Raw genomic sequence first — 18,094 nt, forward strand, 5'->3', positions numbered from 1 at the left:
ACATCAATTTGGATGTCCACACTAAATTGTGGCATTTTACTAAGTATCTTCCATCTATTCTTTAATACTCCAAATTACCTCTCTATATAAGCACTGCCATAGTGCAATATGCGTTGAATGATAACAAAATATATGAATATATGTGGCCTTGAATGATCACAATATGTGTGTGTATATATATACTAATGGGTTCCTATGTTGTTGACCTTTTTTGGTGCGGTTGCTTTAAGTGCGTGGTTTTCCTTCTTAAGGTGCATAGTTTGTGTGCTTAAGTTGCGTCAGTGGTGAAACTTAAGGTGAGTGAACCTAAAGCTTAAGGTGCGTGAGTTGTTAAAACTTAAGGTGCGTGGTTTGTGTTCTTAAGGTGCATGATTTGTGTACTTAAGGTGCGTGGTTTGTGGACTAAAAAGGTGCGTCAGCCTAAAGCTTTAGGTGCGCGTGGTTTGTGTTTTTAATATGCTTTGTTTGCGTGCTTAAAGGGTGTGGTTTGTATACTTAAGGTGCACTATTGTAATGCTTAAGATGCGTAATGGCATGAAAACCATTCCCCGCACCTGAACCCTTCCATATATAGATATAACATTATTAAGTCTACGGCTCTTTAACAAGCCAGGAGGAAACCAATTAAATTAAATATGTTATTTGCATAAAATAATATGAGGCAGATTCTCACCAACAAGGAAGAGTCACACAACCAAAGACTCTTATGTACGGCAGTTCAAAAAACTACATGTAACAAGGGATGGCCACCATACAACATGGTTTGATGTTTGATTACCTTGGATGATTACAATGCAAGGGTGATCTCTTTCTTTCATATAAAATTTATATTTATTAATAATTTAACTTTGCATTAATGCATGATTGTCTCCTACCTTAATGAACACGTATTGTAAATAACGGAGAGGAGAAGAATTCTTAAAAAAAATACATATACAGTAAAGAACTGGGAGGGGGAGATTGTTTAGAAAATATTTAGATATTATGATTTTAATTGAAAAAAATATAAATGGTGTCATTTTAGTAAATTAATAAGGATAAAAAAAAAGAAGAAAAAAAATGTATAAAGCGTGTAGCTTATTTTGAAACGCTACTCGTATGAGCTTTTCAAAATAAACTATTATTTTAAACTCTTCATGTTTACCGAACAGAGTTATAACTTATTTGTAACTTAAAATAATCTATAAGCTTTAATAAAATAAGCTATACTAAACACAATGTAAATAGAGCCATTGTACATATACAAACAGTATAAACTATTGTGTGCATTCGTGTCTCAATATTCTTCATTATTTTATAATATTTACTATATATAAAATTGCATTTTTTCATTATTCCCTTATATTTATCATATATAAATCGATACACACCAAACTCCTAAACAGTTGATTCCATCACTAAGACTACGTAATATTGGCCTTGTTTGGTAAATAATTAACCTATCAACCAATATTGACTTATTTGACCACTATTAGTTCTTTGACTTATTAGTTAAAAAATCAATATAAGTGTTTGGTTAATAAGCTTTTTGTAACTCTAAAATATTAAAATTCAAAAGGCTACTCAAAGCAACATTTTCAATTAGCTTTTTGGGAAAAGAAATTATACCAAACATCTATAAGCTAACAGCTAATTTACCAAATACCTTTCTACAATCAACTAATGTTATCAACTAATCACACATTCTAGCTCAGTCAACTATCAGCTAACAACCATTTACCAAACACGGATATAATGTCTTAGCTTAGCTTTTTCATTACTTTTAGGTTTTAAAGATATATACATTGTTACTTTTTGATGTTGCGATTTGATTGTACGAAATGGTGATTGGGATCTTAGTCCAAATTAAACCTCACATGCATGCCAGCATCTCCCACACTACAGAAAGCACCCAATTGCAACGGACACAATTTCTTAGCAATGTAGTAGTAGAATCCATATGTCCAAAATCCACTCCGATCCCCTAGCCTGGTAAAAGTATTTTTACACCTGTAAAGATTAATCTCCATTCTTCGGTGAAAATTTAGCAAGCTAAGAATTACCTAAAGAGTAAGTTAACATTATAAGAATTAGATTCATTTCCATTTTTGGTCCTACTGTTATTAGGGCATTGCCAATTTTAGTCCACTTCATTAATTTTTGCCACATTGCGGCCAGTCTTATTTCGTCCTTGCCACTTTTAGTCCATCGTTAAAATTTTTGTCAAATAATCGTCCATAACAGGGGTATTTTGGTCTTTACATGCTTTGATCATCTCTTTTATCCTTTGCAGTGGTTTTCCTTACACATTTTCATCCAATGAAGAGGTCCGGTGAAAGCCATGGCTTTGTAATGTGGCTCACATGACTTTAACCGGACCTCTTCATTGGATGAAAATGTGCAAGGAAAACCACTGCAAAGGGTCAAGGAGATGACCAAAGCATGAAAAGACAAAAAATACCCCTATTTTGGACGACCATTTGACGAAATTTTTAATGGTGGACTAAAAGTGGCAATGACTAAATAAGACTGGCCGCAATGTGGCAAAAATTAATGAAGTGGACTAAAATTGGCAATGCCCCAATAACAATAGGACCAAAAATGGAAATGACTCTAAGAATTACATACGTACATCATATTTTGTTGCATGCTTCCTCAAGGCTCAAGCCCGACTTTATTCTCATACATACACACATACACACACATATATGAAATACTCTATATATAATTTGATGACTTGGTGATTTTGTGGCATATAGTTTATTAATTTACAAGTAATTTATTAAACTATGGATTATTTGATTTTTTTTAATGTTTGTATATATCAAAGATATATTAGAGATTATAAAAATTTTCATATGAAAGTTTAAACGGACCTGTTAATTAATTTTCAAGATAATGTAATTGTTATATTTCCAGAGTAACACATACATACTAATTAATCTTCCCTATAAAATTATTTTCATCAAACATATTCCTTGAAATCAATTTTTCAAGAATTTAATTGATGGAAAAGTACCAAATGGTTTCCTAATATCATATTTTAAAAAAACTATTATACCTTTAAAAATTCCCTAACTAGTATAATTTTCCAACACTAAAGATGAATTTCACACATATGCCTTCACTATTGCTATTGAGCTCTGGAGCTTTGGTTATCTGGCATACAATTATTAAGGTTATAATGAGGGTTGAAATCAAAATGTTGTTTCAACTATGTCATAATTCTTAATGTAGTTCTTGATTATCAATTCATTTAAAATTTAACTCTGCTATAAAAAATTTATTCAATTTAATTCTTAGGTGTACTAAATAAATGATTAAACTGAGTAACTTTTACATTGTCAAAAAAAATCATCTTAAATGAAATGAAAATTGATAACCAAATTAAAAATTATAATATAATTGAGATGTCATTTTGAGTATTACCTCTTCATATGATTTCTTGTAAGCACATACTAAATGACATCATTATTATATATTTTAGTAAATTTGAAGTGTTAGTGGCGTTGAGCTTATGGGCTTTATACTCTCAACCTTTTATGGGTGGTTGGACTTCTTTGTTTAGCCCATAATTTTTTACAATTTTTATTACGACTATTGATTTTTAGTTTTTGACGAACACTACGTTGCAATTTTTTAATAGATATTTTACATTTTTCCTTTTGAAAGAAAAGGCATGACTAGGTATGAGGAAAGAAAATATGAAACTTGTTATATTTTGGTAAATTAGTCATTTTTTATATTTTGACTAAGTCCAAATGTCAATAAGCTTGTTTTATAAATCAACAGTAAGTGTGTTTTGGGGAAGAAATTTATTTCACCACAATGCCTCTAGCCTCACTTCAATTTTTTATTTTTTTAAAAAGATTTTCTATAAAGGAGTCTTGGGCTCCACTTTTGTTGCCCATCCTATGTGGGAACATTGGATGGGCAATTATCTAAGGAAGAAGAGTGTTGAACTCAATACCATTCTTTCTTAGACTTTTTATGTGGGATCAAAATGATTCTACATCACAAAGTTGTGGCTTGCCTTTGTCTTGTTTTTTTTTTTGGAAATTATTATTGTTGTTGTTGTTGTTTTATCGTATATTTATTACTTTGTGTTTAATTATTATATTACATATTATTATTATAGTTAGTTTGTATTTTATAATTACATATTAATATATTATTATTATGGTAAAAACTTGTGTGAGACCGTCTCACCATGAGACGGGTCGGGTCGGGTCGGGTCAAGATGCAAATGTAACATTTATATGCTCAAATGTAATACTAATCAGAAATAAAATTTTTGTTACTTATAAGGGTAAATGTAATACTTTTAAAGAAAAATACAATACTTTTACATTTCAATTTAAAAGTATTACATTTTTCCTCAAAAGTATTATATTTGCCCTTGTAAGTAAGGGGCACTTGTCAATATTACTTATTATGAAAAATGTATTACTTTTTCTCTTATAAGTAACAAAAATTGTATTATTAATTAGTGTTATATTTGAGCATATAAGTATGACATTTGCATGTTGCTTTGACCCGACCCGACCCGTCTCACGAATAAGGATCCGTGAGATGGTCTCACACAAGTGTGACACTTATTATTATTATTGTTGTTATTGTTGTTGTTGCTGTTATTAATGTCCTTATAAGTCATTTTACTTATAATTAGCTAGAGTTAATATCATTTGGGATCCTCTGAATATAATTGTTTTGCCACGTTTAATCCTAAACTTTCAAATTGACCACATGTGGTCATTCAATTTTCAAATTGTTACAATCTATGGTTCAAGTTAACCACCCATGGTCCCTAAACTATCAAATTTTAACCATCCATGGTCATTCCAGGAGGACCGCGATTGGTTAAATTTTGAAAGTTGAAGGACCATGGGTGGTTAACTTTTACCATAGATGGTAGAAATTTAAAAATTGAAGGACCACGAGTGATTAATTTGAAAGTTTAGGACTAAACGTGACAAAATCACTATACTCGGAAGACCCCATATGACATTAACTCTAATCAGGTAAGAATAAAAAACTAATTTGCCAAACACATTTCTATAACCAGCTTATACTAACACTTGGTTAAAACAACTAACACTATTAACTATCAGCTAATTGACATACATCCCATTACCTTTTTTATTATGATGGGTATATCATTCTTGTAAACAAATCTTTTTTTCATTGTTGTAAGGTAACAAATTACTTCTTTATATATAAACCTGTAATGGTTTCCACGGGAAATTTGTAGAGTGCTTTGTTTTTGTTTGTTTGTTTGTTTTTTTTTTTTGTTTGGTTTTGTTCTTTTAATTAAATAAATAATATTATTTTAATATTATTATAATTGTGTTATATTTTAAATAAAATTATTAAAATCTTTAATTATACAATTCTACTCATTTTTCAGAAAATGAACCAAATACACAAAGACAGTTCTCCAAAATAATGAGAACACATCCAAACATGAAAAATGACTTCATTTTTCAGAAAACATTTTTCAGAAGTTATTTTCCTACTTTTCAAATGGACCCTAAGATTATTATTCATGTTGGGATGTGAAGACACAGTTTTAGGGAGAAAGTAATGTGTTGTATTGGTGAATGTAAAAATGAAAGCTTACAACTGAAGAAGTACAGAACAGTGTATATATACAGAGGAAGAAGATGGAGATAGAAAAGTAAATGTGTAAATGTACACTAATACCCCTAACACCTATCCTCCAACACCCCCCGTAAGCTGGAGCATGCAAGTTTTGTATGCCCAGCTTAGAGTGAAAGTGAGAAAGACTTTTTCAGGTTGAACAAAAATTGACTTGACATTTACCGAACTAAAATGGAGAAAAAAAAAAACAAGGAAGTATAAGGCTAAGACCCAACACGTCACTGCACTAACCAGACAATAAGTAGAACACCACTGCAGCTAGTTGATATAATTGTTTTTCTCCAGAAAACATACACTGGATGGCAGGATGTTGTGAAGACCTTCATAGCAGAAATCTGATATAAAAAATGTCTTGGCCACAGATGCAACATGCCCTTCACAACATCTGACCACCTTGGTTGGATCAATAATTCCAATAACCATCAAGTCTTCATAGTTGCCTTTCGTGGCATTGTATTAATATTTTGAGTTGTCACTTGAAAACACCTTCTCACTAACAACACTTCCATTAACCTTTTGCAATCAACTTCAAAGGGCAACTCAAAGCTCTTTTGACATTCTCGGCTCCAACCTTCTCCAAATCATTCTCAGCTTCCCCTTGCGCATTTGTAACCAAAGAAAGTCGTTCCCTCTCAGTTCTCTTCTGGAAATTGTCAATATCAACACTAATTCTAAGAACTCGATCCTTCTCATATGAGAGTTCTTCGGTTAATATCAACAATTTTCTCTCAAGATTGACTTTCTCACCCTCTATAGACCTGAGAAAAGCTTATAATTCTGCAATTTTAGACTCATCATTAGTATCCAAAGCATCTCTATATGACTTCAAAGCCATCATAACAATTGAAGCAGTTTCCTCTGAAGTTGTAGTATCAGCCTCATTTGAAATATCATCACTTCCAGGAGCACCACATTCTAAAAGTACCTTGGCAGCTCCTGCATTACCACAAAGAATGGCATGATCTCCTGCTTTACAATATTCTTCAATTAAAAGATCATAAATCTGATTTTTCTCAAAAACCATATGCTAGACAACAAGATTAAATACTTTCCTAGTAGCAGCAAAAGTAGTAGCAGAAGTAAATGGGGAGCCAAAGGCAACATCAGTGCCCTGCCATCAATATCCTGATGGACTTCAAAACTTGAATTAATTACAACACCATTGACTTCTTTTCCTTGCACATACAACCTCCTCACTGAAAGGCCCATTCCTTTCGGACATACAGCAATAACACTAATGTTCTTAGGGAAGTCTAGACCCATTGACTGCAAATGGCCAAGAAGGAATCCATGGACTGTAAAAATGAAAGCTTACAATTGAAGTAGTATAGAACAGTATATATATACAGAGGAAGAAGATGGAGATAGAAAAGTAAATGTGTACATGTACACTAATACTCCTAACATCTATCCTCCAACAATTCAGTCAACACATTATATAGTAAAAATGAGTAAAGTGAGAAAATATTTTATAAAAAAAGTTACGAACATATAATCTCGAATTAATTAACCAATTAATTATAATAATTAATAAATAAAAATACATGGAGGCTAGCTTATCACCAGCTTGCAAGATATTTTTTTGTCTCCTAATGATATCACCTGCCTACTCTGACTTCACTAGGTTAGGATATGCTTCATTATGACCATTAAAAGGGATAAATTAATAGAACAATAATATATTATCAATTTTCGATCAAGACAGCTAACGAAGTAAAATATTTAAAAAAAAAAAGGGAAATTAACTGATAAATAGAGGGTAAAAATTTTTTTAAAAAAACTAAAACTAATTAAAATAATAAGAATTATTTATTTCAACAAACAATTACACAAACAGTTTTTAATTTCGTTAGAGACATAACTTTATTGACTCTTATTTGGTTTATAGATAAAGAAAAAAAATCTTACTTGTATTACATGGAGTATTTTTTAAAATTAAATTTTATATTATTTGATATGTATATATATATATATGTATGTATGTATATTATAAATAAATTTGTACTAAAAGTATTTGAATAATTTATAGAAAAATTGGAGGTGCTTACTCGGATTTCCTACAAAGTACGGCTGCGTAATCTAGGGGCAGCCGGAGCTGCGTGGTTGTTTGTTGACCAAGAAATACAAATTTGGGCATGTGTTTCAGGAATGGGTCCCACTATTTCTTACTTTGCTTAATCAATCACATCAATCAATAATGTATTATTTAAAAACCGTGTTAGGCACTCCACAAGCCAATATCTTCTTATTTGGGTTAATTTCAGTTTTAATTTATCCCTTCTTGCGGGTTTTTTTTTTTATTTAAAAAATTAAAATTTATTAAATTGTACCTACATGTTTTTTTAGTGACTAAGAAAATTTGAAGTGACCATTTAAATACGTGTGTATTAAGTAAATTTTATTCATGCATAATAATAATATTGTCAACCTATTGAGTCAATATTGTCTGCTGAGACTCGAACTCACCACCTCCCATATAAAAAGAAAGTTTTGATACCACTGGACTACAAGGTCCTTGGCATTACTATTTTATTTTTAAACAAAGGGAAATAACTCTAAACTAACCATACCACTCCCACAATATCCACATCAGGACTCATGCAAATGTGATCTCCTTGCCAATCAGTTAGCATACAAATTGCAATTTAATATTTAACTTAGTTTTAGTGCATACAATTTATGCATTTAAAATTTATATCAAATGTATTATTAAATAAAAGAAGTCAAATTTAAAAATTAAAACAAAATGTTAAAGAAAAATAATCAAAGAAATAAGAGTTGAACAAGCTAATAAATAATAAACAATATGGCTGTGTTTGACAGAGCTTTTTTAGGAGCTTATAGCTTATTTTAAGCTACTAATAAGCTATAAGCTCTGTTTGGTAATATTCCCAAAATAAGCTAGTAGCTTAAAATAAGTGCTTATCTTGAAAAACTACTTTAGGTAGCTTTTAAGAATAAGCTAGTAATTTCTAACATTTTTTCATCTTTATCTTTATTATTTTAAATAAATGACATATTTTACCCCTCCCAATTCAAATCATTTTGGCATTTTCTCTTCAATATGTTTGGTTGTAATTTCAATTTGACATTTGTGTGTTTGAACATTAATTTTTGTATGAACTAATTTTATGAACTATAAATATTTTGTTTTACTTTATATATTTTCAAATATATGTTCTTACTTTATATTTTATTATTATTATTATTATTATTGTTGTTGTTGTTGTTGTTGTTGTTGTTATTGTTGTTGTTGTTGTTGTTATTACTATTACTATTACTATTACTATTATTGTTATTATTAATTTATTTTTATTATTATTATTATTTTGATAATGAAAGAAACTCGCAACCACTATATGATGGTATTCACAATTCACTAGGTAAACTTTGCATTGTGATCCTAGCAAGCAAAAGACCACAAAGAGGTAAACCAACTCAGGTTGACTATAGTTGACCAGCTCAAATAAAAAAGGGCAATAGACTGCTCTCACTGGGAGTCAAATTTGGAACTTTATGGTTACCAAGCCAATAGTCTTACCAATAGTCATATTAATTTTTGTATGGATAACGAGAAAAACATGCAGTCATTACATAAAGGTGTATAATAGTTAAACTCTTGTCTTATGACTCTAGTTGATAAAGGACCACAACAAAATAATTCATCATATATAGATTGTCCATAACCACGGACTCAAAGTAAGAGAAATTAAACTACTCCCACAAGAGGTTAATCATTTGTCTATCATTGAGGTCAATGGAATACTTGAATTCACAAATTATGTGTTGAAGTTTTGAGTAAATAAACCATTAGAATTACAAAATTATATTTATTAAACTTGAAAAAGCATACTTATCATGTTAAAAATATTATACTTTTATAAAGAGGTGTTTAACAAATAGTTGAGAACTGATTGATTTAACTGATAGTTGATAGTTGATTTAATTAGTTATTTTGACTAGTTGATACTATTAGTTGATTGTAGAAAAGTGTTTGGCAAATTAAATATTTACTCTTAACGGATTACATGTAAAATTATCTATAAGGGCATTTTACCAAAGTTAGTTTTTTAAAAATTGACTGATTGCAGTTAATGCAATAGACCATTTTACAAAACACTGAAAATAACTTATTGACCAGTTAAACCAACTAAACTTAGTCAAACTAGCCAAACTTTAACTTATCAACAATGTACGAATATAGGTTCGAAAATCCCTGAAAAATGGAGAAAAATAACCCACGAAAGGTTAATAAATTTTGAAAAAACAAGAGGACAAAGATGGATGATATTTGGGTATGTTGTAAGTACGAGTCGAGTTGCACTCTCTCCTTAAAACCTTATTTACCGCCTCACAAGGTGCTAGGAGCGTTGCGGTCTAGGTTCTCCAAGATAAAACATACTACGATTCTAACGTTTGAGCACTTAAACTTTAAAAACAAATTTCTACTCTCTCCTTAAAACCTTATTTACCGCCTCACAAGGTGCTAGGAGCGTCGCGGTCTAAGTTCCCCAAGATAAAACATACTACGATTTTAACGTTTGAGCATAAAACATACTACGATTCTAACGTTTGAGCACTTAAACTTTAAAAACAAATTTCTACTCTCTCCTTAAAACCTTATTTACCGCCTCACAAGGTGCTAGGAGCGTCGCGGTCTAAGTTCCCCAGGATAAAACATACTACGATTTTAACGTTTGAGCACTCAAACTTAAAAAACAAATTTCTTTGTGTGTGTTCTGTGCCATTGAGGGGGCATAAGGCCAGCCAATTTCCGTCGTCGAGCCAATGCTCATTTTGGGATTTTATTTGCAGATCTTTGTTCGCGAGAGAAAGCCTCTATGCTATATAAGTCAATATGCCTTAAAAAGGCTCTTGTATAAATAGTGGTGCAAACTTACTTCCCTTACCAATGTGGGACAAAAGCTTATTTTAAAGTTTTTCCACCTGAATTTCTATCTCAAATGGGTCACTTTGACAACCAATTTCTCATTCACCCATTATTCATTTTGAGCGTACAATTCTAATTACGAAAAATCCAAATCCACTTTGACCTGACCCAAATCGAAAATGGACCTCACATATATTTGTACTACAAAATAGCCACTTAAAATGCCATTTTATGTTATTTTTTCAACAAACCATTTACCAAACACTACCACAATTTTTTTTAAAAAAATTTAAATAGGAGTAATTTTTATCGTTACTTTGCCTTTCACGTTTTTAGTTTGGTCATTGCCAACTCAAATTATTAACTAATATAATAAATGGAAGTTCTAACCACTACACACAACACTACTAACTTGGTTTTATATTTATTTATTTATAATTTATAATATATACATATACATATACATACACACACATATATATAGGATTATGATAATATAAAACAATGCTATTATTGTAATGTAGAATGACCTCATCCATTAATTTGAGATGCTTAACAATTACTCCGTATAAATTAAGGAGAAAGATGTGGTAATAATTTTGCAATTATAGAAAATTGTGAGATTAATAATGGCCATTACACAAATACTATATATATAACCATTTTAACATTTTCAACAATTAGCATTGATTTTCTGAAGAAGAGGGATGGGGAGGGAGGAGGGTAATATGACCAATAAGAGGGGGAGAAATTACCATATTGACTATTCTTTTAACAGTCAACAAACGGAATTACTAACGGAATAACAGATGACTAAATTGAGTACCATTCTTTTAACGGTCAACAAATGAAATTGCTAACGGAGTAACGAATGACTAAATTGAGTAAAAACCATCAAAGTCAATGACAAAATTAAGTACAAAAAGTTACTGTGTATTTAAAACTAAATTGAGTAAAACCACTATAATTAAGAACGATAACTCTTCTTTATTCTTATATTTCTTATATAATAAATGTAGGATATTATTTTGGGTAATGAAGTTATAAATATAAAATATGATTGTATTTATGAACATAAATAAGTTTTTGTTTTTTTTTTTGTTTTTTTGTTTTTTTTTTTTTTTTGCGAATAAATAACTTTTTGTTGAACTATACCAAAATAGTGAAGGATGTTTAAATTGAAAAGGGCAAATGGGTGCAATGATTACCGGTGTGAGAAATAGATATTTAGATCAGGTAGTAAAGTAACGTCTATGAGAAGAAGGCAAGGAATAGGAATGGTAATCCAATCCTCTTCTGCGATTGCGAAATGCGACATAATAAAGAGTTAGCCGTAACGCGGTAGTCAATGTCCAATCTTCTTTGCTACAATAAATCTTTAATTGCATCTCTCACCCTCGATCTTCTTCATTGATCGAGAGAGAATCGGAGGAAAGGTTTGGAGCGCGAAGAGAGAGAGAGAGAGAGAGCTGAGATCGAGTGGTAGAGAATCAAGAATCGGATCGAGAGTTTAGGGGAGGAATAGGAATAGGAACGACGCAAAAAAAAAGTTAGTATATGGGGGGTGGGAATGCATTTGTGGATGGTGTTCTTCGCTGGTTTCATCGTCGTCCATCTGCTCCTCCCAGCGCAAATGCGGATTCTGTTCTGACCCATTCCCACAAACCCACTAATTATTCTAGCAATTATTCCAAAAACCGTGGAGAAGTAGAGGAAGAGCAGCTTAGAATAGTAGAAGACTTTGATATTTCAGGGCTGAGTTCGATCAAGGTCCCCAAACGTGTCAATTTCCCACTTTCCTTCATGGATCCTCACAGAAAGGTCTGCCCTTTTCCCCCCTTTTCTCCGTTTCTATGTTTTAAAACTTTCCTGGATCTCTCTTTCTGCTTTTATTGATTCTTATTATTGCCTATACTATACTTGCTAGACTAGATGGTTTTGTTGGATTTCCAATCTTGATACATACATTGGTTGTGTATTCCCAAGCAAATGATCTGTCTCCATTAATTGCATTCTATCTAATTGGTTGAGACAAAATATGGATTTCCAATAAATTCATTTTCTGTTTGTTTGGCGAGGCAAGGCTTGGCGTATTGTAATTTATACAATCTATTAGAGGAAGGATTTTAGGAATGCAGTATATTTACAAACCTCTAATACAAGTCATGTACCGGATGCTTGAAGCTTCAAGTATGTCTCATGTATGTTTTGATCTAAAGGGCTTTTAGATGACTTTTTGTTCCTGTAAAAGGAGGAAAACTGAACTTACTTCTATAATCTTCTTTATTAGATGTAAATATATGAAAGACTTTCCTTATTGTTTCCAATGGTATTGTTTTATGCAGAGTAACCTGGAGACCGAATTCTTTACGGAGTATGGAGAGGCAAGTAGGTATCAAGTTCAAGAAATTATTGGAAAAGGTAGCTATGGAGTTGTGGGGTCCGCAGTTGATACTCAAACTGGAGAGCGAGTTGCAATTAAGAAGATCAATGATGTGTTTGAACATGTTTCTGATGCCACCAGAATTCTGAGAGAAATTAAGCTTCTCCGGCTACTACGACACCCAGATATCGTAGAAATCAAACATATTATGCTTCCTCCTTCTCGGAGAGAATTTAGAGATATATTTGTTATTTTTGAATTGATGGAGTCTGACCTTCATCAAGTTATAAAGGCCAATGATGATCTTACAGCTGAACATTACCAGTTTTTTCTTTACCAGCTTCTGCGTGGTCTAAAGTATATTCATACAGGTTAGTTTTTGGAAAATGTGAAGTCTTCTTATCACAACCGTTCGCTATGTGGCCTTTCTCAATTATAATTGAGGTGTCTCTTTTGCTTTCTTTGCAGCAAATGTTTTCCACCGAGATTTAAAACCAAAAAATATCCTTGCTAATGCGGACTGCAAGTTGAAGATTTGTGATTTTGGACTTGCTCGTGTATCATTTAATGATGCGCCATCAGCTATTTTTTGGACTGTATGTTTGAATTCTGAACTCTTTCTGACTTTGTTCATTAGCTCCTTGTTGTGGGTTTGATTGGTATAGTGTTCACATTCTTAATTATTTGTCTAATGTATTGAAGGACTATGTTGCAACTCGATGGTATCGTGCTCCTGAACTATGTGGCTCCTTTTTCTCTAAGGTAAATTAAATATTTAGTACCAATTACATTTTCTTATTGCTCATTCTCATTGTTAAAACCAAATCTGACCCTTACTTTGGGTTGAATGCATTCAAATACAATTGTAGGTCTTCATTATTGAAATTCTTATATTGTCTCATGGCACTTCTTTTGACCTTGTTTATTCCTTCAAGGTTCTTATTTGTAAGGAACTGATAGATTTGCTTTCCGAGAAGACTGGTGCTTAACTTTTATTAACTGTAACTGATTCTATAAAAATTTATTACTACCAAGCATATCTTTATTTTGTACTTATTTCTAGGTGGAATGGTTCTGCTGTCAATTGAGAATGTGTTAAAGTTAGTTGTATGCTAGGTTTTCTTGAGCACAATAACTACTGGGTGATGTCTCTTTGAAATATAATTAAAGTACTTCAATCGGAAATTCTGCTGAGTTATCGATTACATTGATTATGTTAGGCCCCACCTTCGACAAGTGCTTGGGCTGTGAAGTTATCTCCAATTCTTATACACTGAAACATGAAAATGAACCTTAGTTCTTACAAGTGCCGAGCAATTATATATGCTGCCTGCCTAAAATGGATTCAGTTATCTCCATTTTTAGTGTAAAGCAAAAACTTTCTTTTTCAAAGAATTGATGCCACTGTATAAAAGCATTTTTTATATGTGGACATGATGTCTGTATCTAAATCTCTTTATGGAGTCATTCCTAACGTGAAACACACAATGTCCAAATGTTTTTATTTGCAGTATACTCCTGCCATTGATATTTGGAGCATCGGTTGCATATTTGCTGAGATGCTTACTGGAAAACCGTTATTTCCAGGAAAGAATGTTGTGCATCAATTAGACCTTATGACAGATTTGCTTGGGACTCCTCCTCCAGAAACTATTGCAAGGGTAGCTCTCTCATTCTAGAGCTTATCTTTCTTTCTAGTTTATCTTTTCAATAAATACTGCTTATTACCATCACTGTGGTGCCCTTGCATATATATTTTGTGCCAAAGAAGGCATCTTTAATCATTTAGTAGAAAAGCTTTTGAGAACAAAAATAAACTAGCAAGGCTTTGTTCATTGGATATTTGCATCACCTCACATTTTGCTTTTTAGGACTTTTTCATATGTAGCTATTTTTATGAGCATTTGTGTTCATGTTTGCAGATTAGAAATGAAAAGGCAAGAAGATATCTCAGTAATATGCGCAAGAAGCAGCCAATTCCATATGCACAAAAATTTCCCCATGCAGATCCATTAGCTTTGCGTCTTCTTGAACGGCTACTTGCATTTGACCCAAAAGATCGACCAAGTGCTGATGAGGTAGTGTCAAAATTGACAACTTAATGATCATATCTGAATTTGATATCGTGTTGATTGTGAATCATTTCATCATATTTGGTGCTCTTGCTTGCAGGCATTGGCTGACCCATACTTTCAGGGTTTGGCAAATGTGGAGCGTGAACCATCTACTCAACCCATATCAAAGCTTGAATTTGAGTTTGAGAGGAGGAAAGTTACGAAAGATGATGTTAGAGAGCTCATCTATCGTGAGGTATGGCTTTTTAGAACATAATTACTGCCTAAAAAATGTGCTCTTGATTGGACTGTTAAGCTAATTTCTCTAAAAATTTTTTTATATCAGATTCTAGAATATCACCCACAGATGCTTCAGGAGTATCTCCAGGGTGGAGAACAGACTAGTGGCTTTATGTACCCAAGGTTTGCTACTAGTTTAAAAAGCTCTTTCAAAGAAATTCATCTTTCTACTAATATGGTTCTGCCTTATTTGCATTTACTGGTTCTCTTACCTTTAATATGTACTCATCTTTCTCCTAAATGAAAGATCAGTGAAATGACTTCTGTACATCTATTGGCCATTTTTTTTCCTAAAAATTACTTTTCGCATTTTAGTCAGGTTAAAATCACCTTACTTTTTTAATTGAAAATATGTTCCTGTTACACGTTGTATTACTACCCAAAGCTTTTGTGTGCAATGACAATATCTACCTAGTTACACTCTTAAAAACCTAAATGCATATAACCTTCCAGTAGCATTGTGCATGCGAATAACATTATTTCCATAAAACAGAATGCTGTCATCCGTTTTTTTCTGTGTGTTCCTATTCATTTAATATAAAATTTAAATCAGAGAATTCTTGTGATGCACACTTCAGTATAAGGAGTGATCTTGTGACCAAAAATGGGTTGTGTATTCTTTTTTGTTATTCATCCATCTTCAATTTTCAAGGAACTTATTTCTTAACAGCATTTAAATGTCAAAACCCAAATGTGCTTCTACTTGATCATGATATTTTATTTTGAAGTTCTAGTGTATTAATTTATGCCCAATGTTTTATGACAACTAGTGGTGTTGATCGATTCAAGCGGCAATTTGCACATCTTGAGGAGCATTATGGTAAAGGTGAAAGAAGCACTCCACTCCAGAGGCAGCACGCCTCTTTGCCTAGGTGCGTAAGACTCTCGTTGTTTTGTTAGCATAATGTCTATGTATTTTGGTTGAGATGTGTATATGATACTAGAGTTATAAACTACAATTTGATGCTTTTATGATCAGCATGATTTTCTTGAAAGTTGAAAAAAAATGTCTCATGAATGTCTTTTATTATGAGATCTCAGAGAGCGGGTGCCTGCACTCAAGGGTGCTCATGAAAGTGATTTTGAAAAGAGAACTTCAATTGGTTCAACTCTTCAGAGTCCACCAGATAATACAGAAAATGGATCAAACTTTAGTGCTCGAAGCCTGCTAAAGAGTAATAGTATCAGTGCTTCAAAATGCATAGAAGTTAAAAGGCGGGATTCAGAGGTATGTTTCTTTATCCATCTCCCGTCCCTACCATTTTTATCATGCCAATGTATTTCTTGATTTTCTTCACTTCTTTGCAAGTATGACTGATATTGACCTAATTCTATCTCATTTTACTTCGTATTAGATTTTCAAGTTTTTCATCACTTTTCTTGTATCCCCTACCATTCCATAAAACACCAGATAATTCCAATCAGACCTAGGATTCACCATTCCTTGATACTTTTACTGTTGCTATTATTTTTCTTTATTTTATTTTATTTTTTAAAAAAAACTGATATTACAAAGAAGTTGGAAGAAAGTGAAGTTTACATGAACACATCAATAATGCATAGAGCTTAGCAAGCAAGCAACAAAATCAATGAGAGAAATCTACAGAAATAAGAATGAAAAATGCTCATGAAACAAAGATAAAAATGTGATAGATCAAGTTTGAGTTAATACTTAATACCCAATTTAGTCATCAACTATTCAACTATAGTGGTTTTTCTCGATTTAGTTCTAAACTATTTTTTGTGCTTAATTAGGTCATCGACTTCGATTGTTTTACCCAATTGAGTCCTCGGATATTAGAACCAATGATTAAATCGAGAAAAACCACTATAGTCGAGGACTAAATTGGGTAAAATCACTATATTCAAAGACTAACTTGGGTAAAACTACTATAGTCGACTAAATTGGATATTAATAGAGGTGAAATTACTAAGCTATCTTAACAGAGGACTCAATTGGGTAAAAACATCAAAGCCGAGGACTTAATTAAGCACAAAAAGTCATTTTAGGACTAAATCGAGAAAATCACTATAGCCGAGGACTAAATTTGGTATTAACTCGATCAAGTCTCGTTGAAAATTTCTGTTTCCCATATCTTTGGGTTCAAGAGGTAAGGGCTTTACTTCCAGTTGTGTCACTCCTTTTTGTTTGTATGGCATTTCCCACAGGACGAGCCAATTGAAGAGCTAAATGAGGATGTTGATGAGTTATCTCATAAAATGTCCAATCTCCATGCCTAATTCCACGGTTCAGCATATTACTCGACGGTTTGATTACTTTCTGCCATTTTGTGCTGCATTTACGTGGGTCTGCAGCGTTTCATAGTATGAAGTTTTGGGTAGAGGCTAACAGTAGTCTGCCAAAGTCGGTATTTGTTGTTTGATTGCACTGTTGTCATTCTTTGTTTATAGAGCCAACACTCCCCAGTTATTTGGAGGCTGGCTAGTATATGTAGTTTTTTTCTTTTGCCCTATATGTTGTATTTACTATTTGATATTGTCACAGTTGATTATACTTTATCTGTAACGACTCGATATTACTGGTGTCAGATGGACAGATTTGAGTAAAACATTGTGCCATTATGTGGTTTTGCTTGACTACAATTCCCACTTGAACATGTTCAATGCAACTCTGATCTATTTTCGCTCTAAAAATGTGGTTGAAACATCAGGAATGTGTATCTTGTTTCTATGGTTCATAAGAAAAATACTAAGTATCCTTTCAAGAACTAATGCTCCTGCTAGGTGCTTCTCATATTAGATGCAAGAACAAAATGTGAGTCATTCACTATAACCCATGGTGGTACTCAAACTTAAAAAAGAAGA

The 18,094-nt window shown here is 32.3% G+C and overlaps 2 protein-coding genes across 2 annotated transcripts; one reads left to right on the forward strand and one right to left on the reverse strand.

Moving 5' to 3' along the window:
• Nucleotides 1-5,513: 5,513 nt before the first annotated feature.
• Nucleotides 5,514-7,050, reverse strand: LOC115997374. Its single transcript, XM_031236919.1, has 2 exons — nucleotides 6,693-7,050; nucleotides 5,514-6,576 (listed from the first exon to the last, which is right to left on the reverse strand). The coding sequence occupies exons 1-2, from the start codon at nucleotides 6,901-6,903 to the stop codon at nucleotides 6,410-6,412; spliced, it is 378 nt and encodes a 125-aa protein (XP_031092779.1). The 5' UTR covers nucleotides 6,904-7,050; the 3' UTR covers nucleotides 5,514-6,409.
• Nucleotides 7,051-11,762: 4,712 nt separating this feature from the next.
• On the forward strand, nucleotides 11,763-17,878 carry LOC115996666 (mitogen-activated protein kinase 9-like). Its single transcript, XM_031236015.1, has 11 exons — nucleotides 11,763-12,352; nucleotides 12,877-13,285; nucleotides 13,383-13,510; nucleotides 13,617-13,676; nucleotides 14,426-14,575; nucleotides 14,837-14,992; nucleotides 15,087-15,224; nucleotides 15,315-15,391; nucleotides 16,039-16,140; nucleotides 16,310-16,496; nucleotides 17,438-17,878. The coding sequence occupies exons 1-11, from the start codon at nucleotides 12,089-12,091 to the stop codon at nucleotides 17,507-17,509; spliced, it is 1,743 nt and encodes a 580-aa protein (XP_031091875.1). The 5' UTR covers nucleotides 11,763-12,088; the 3' UTR covers nucleotides 17,510-17,878.
• The last annotated feature ends 216 nt before the right edge of the window (nucleotides 17,879-18,094 follow it).

Source organism: Ipomoea triloba, chromosome 11 (assembly GCF_003576645.1).
Source record: "Ipomoea triloba cultivar NCNSP0323 chromosome 11, ASM357664v1".
Classification (NCBI taxonomy): Eukaryota; Viridiplantae; Streptophyta; class Magnoliopsida; order Solanales; family Convolvulaceae; genus Ipomoea; species Ipomoea triloba.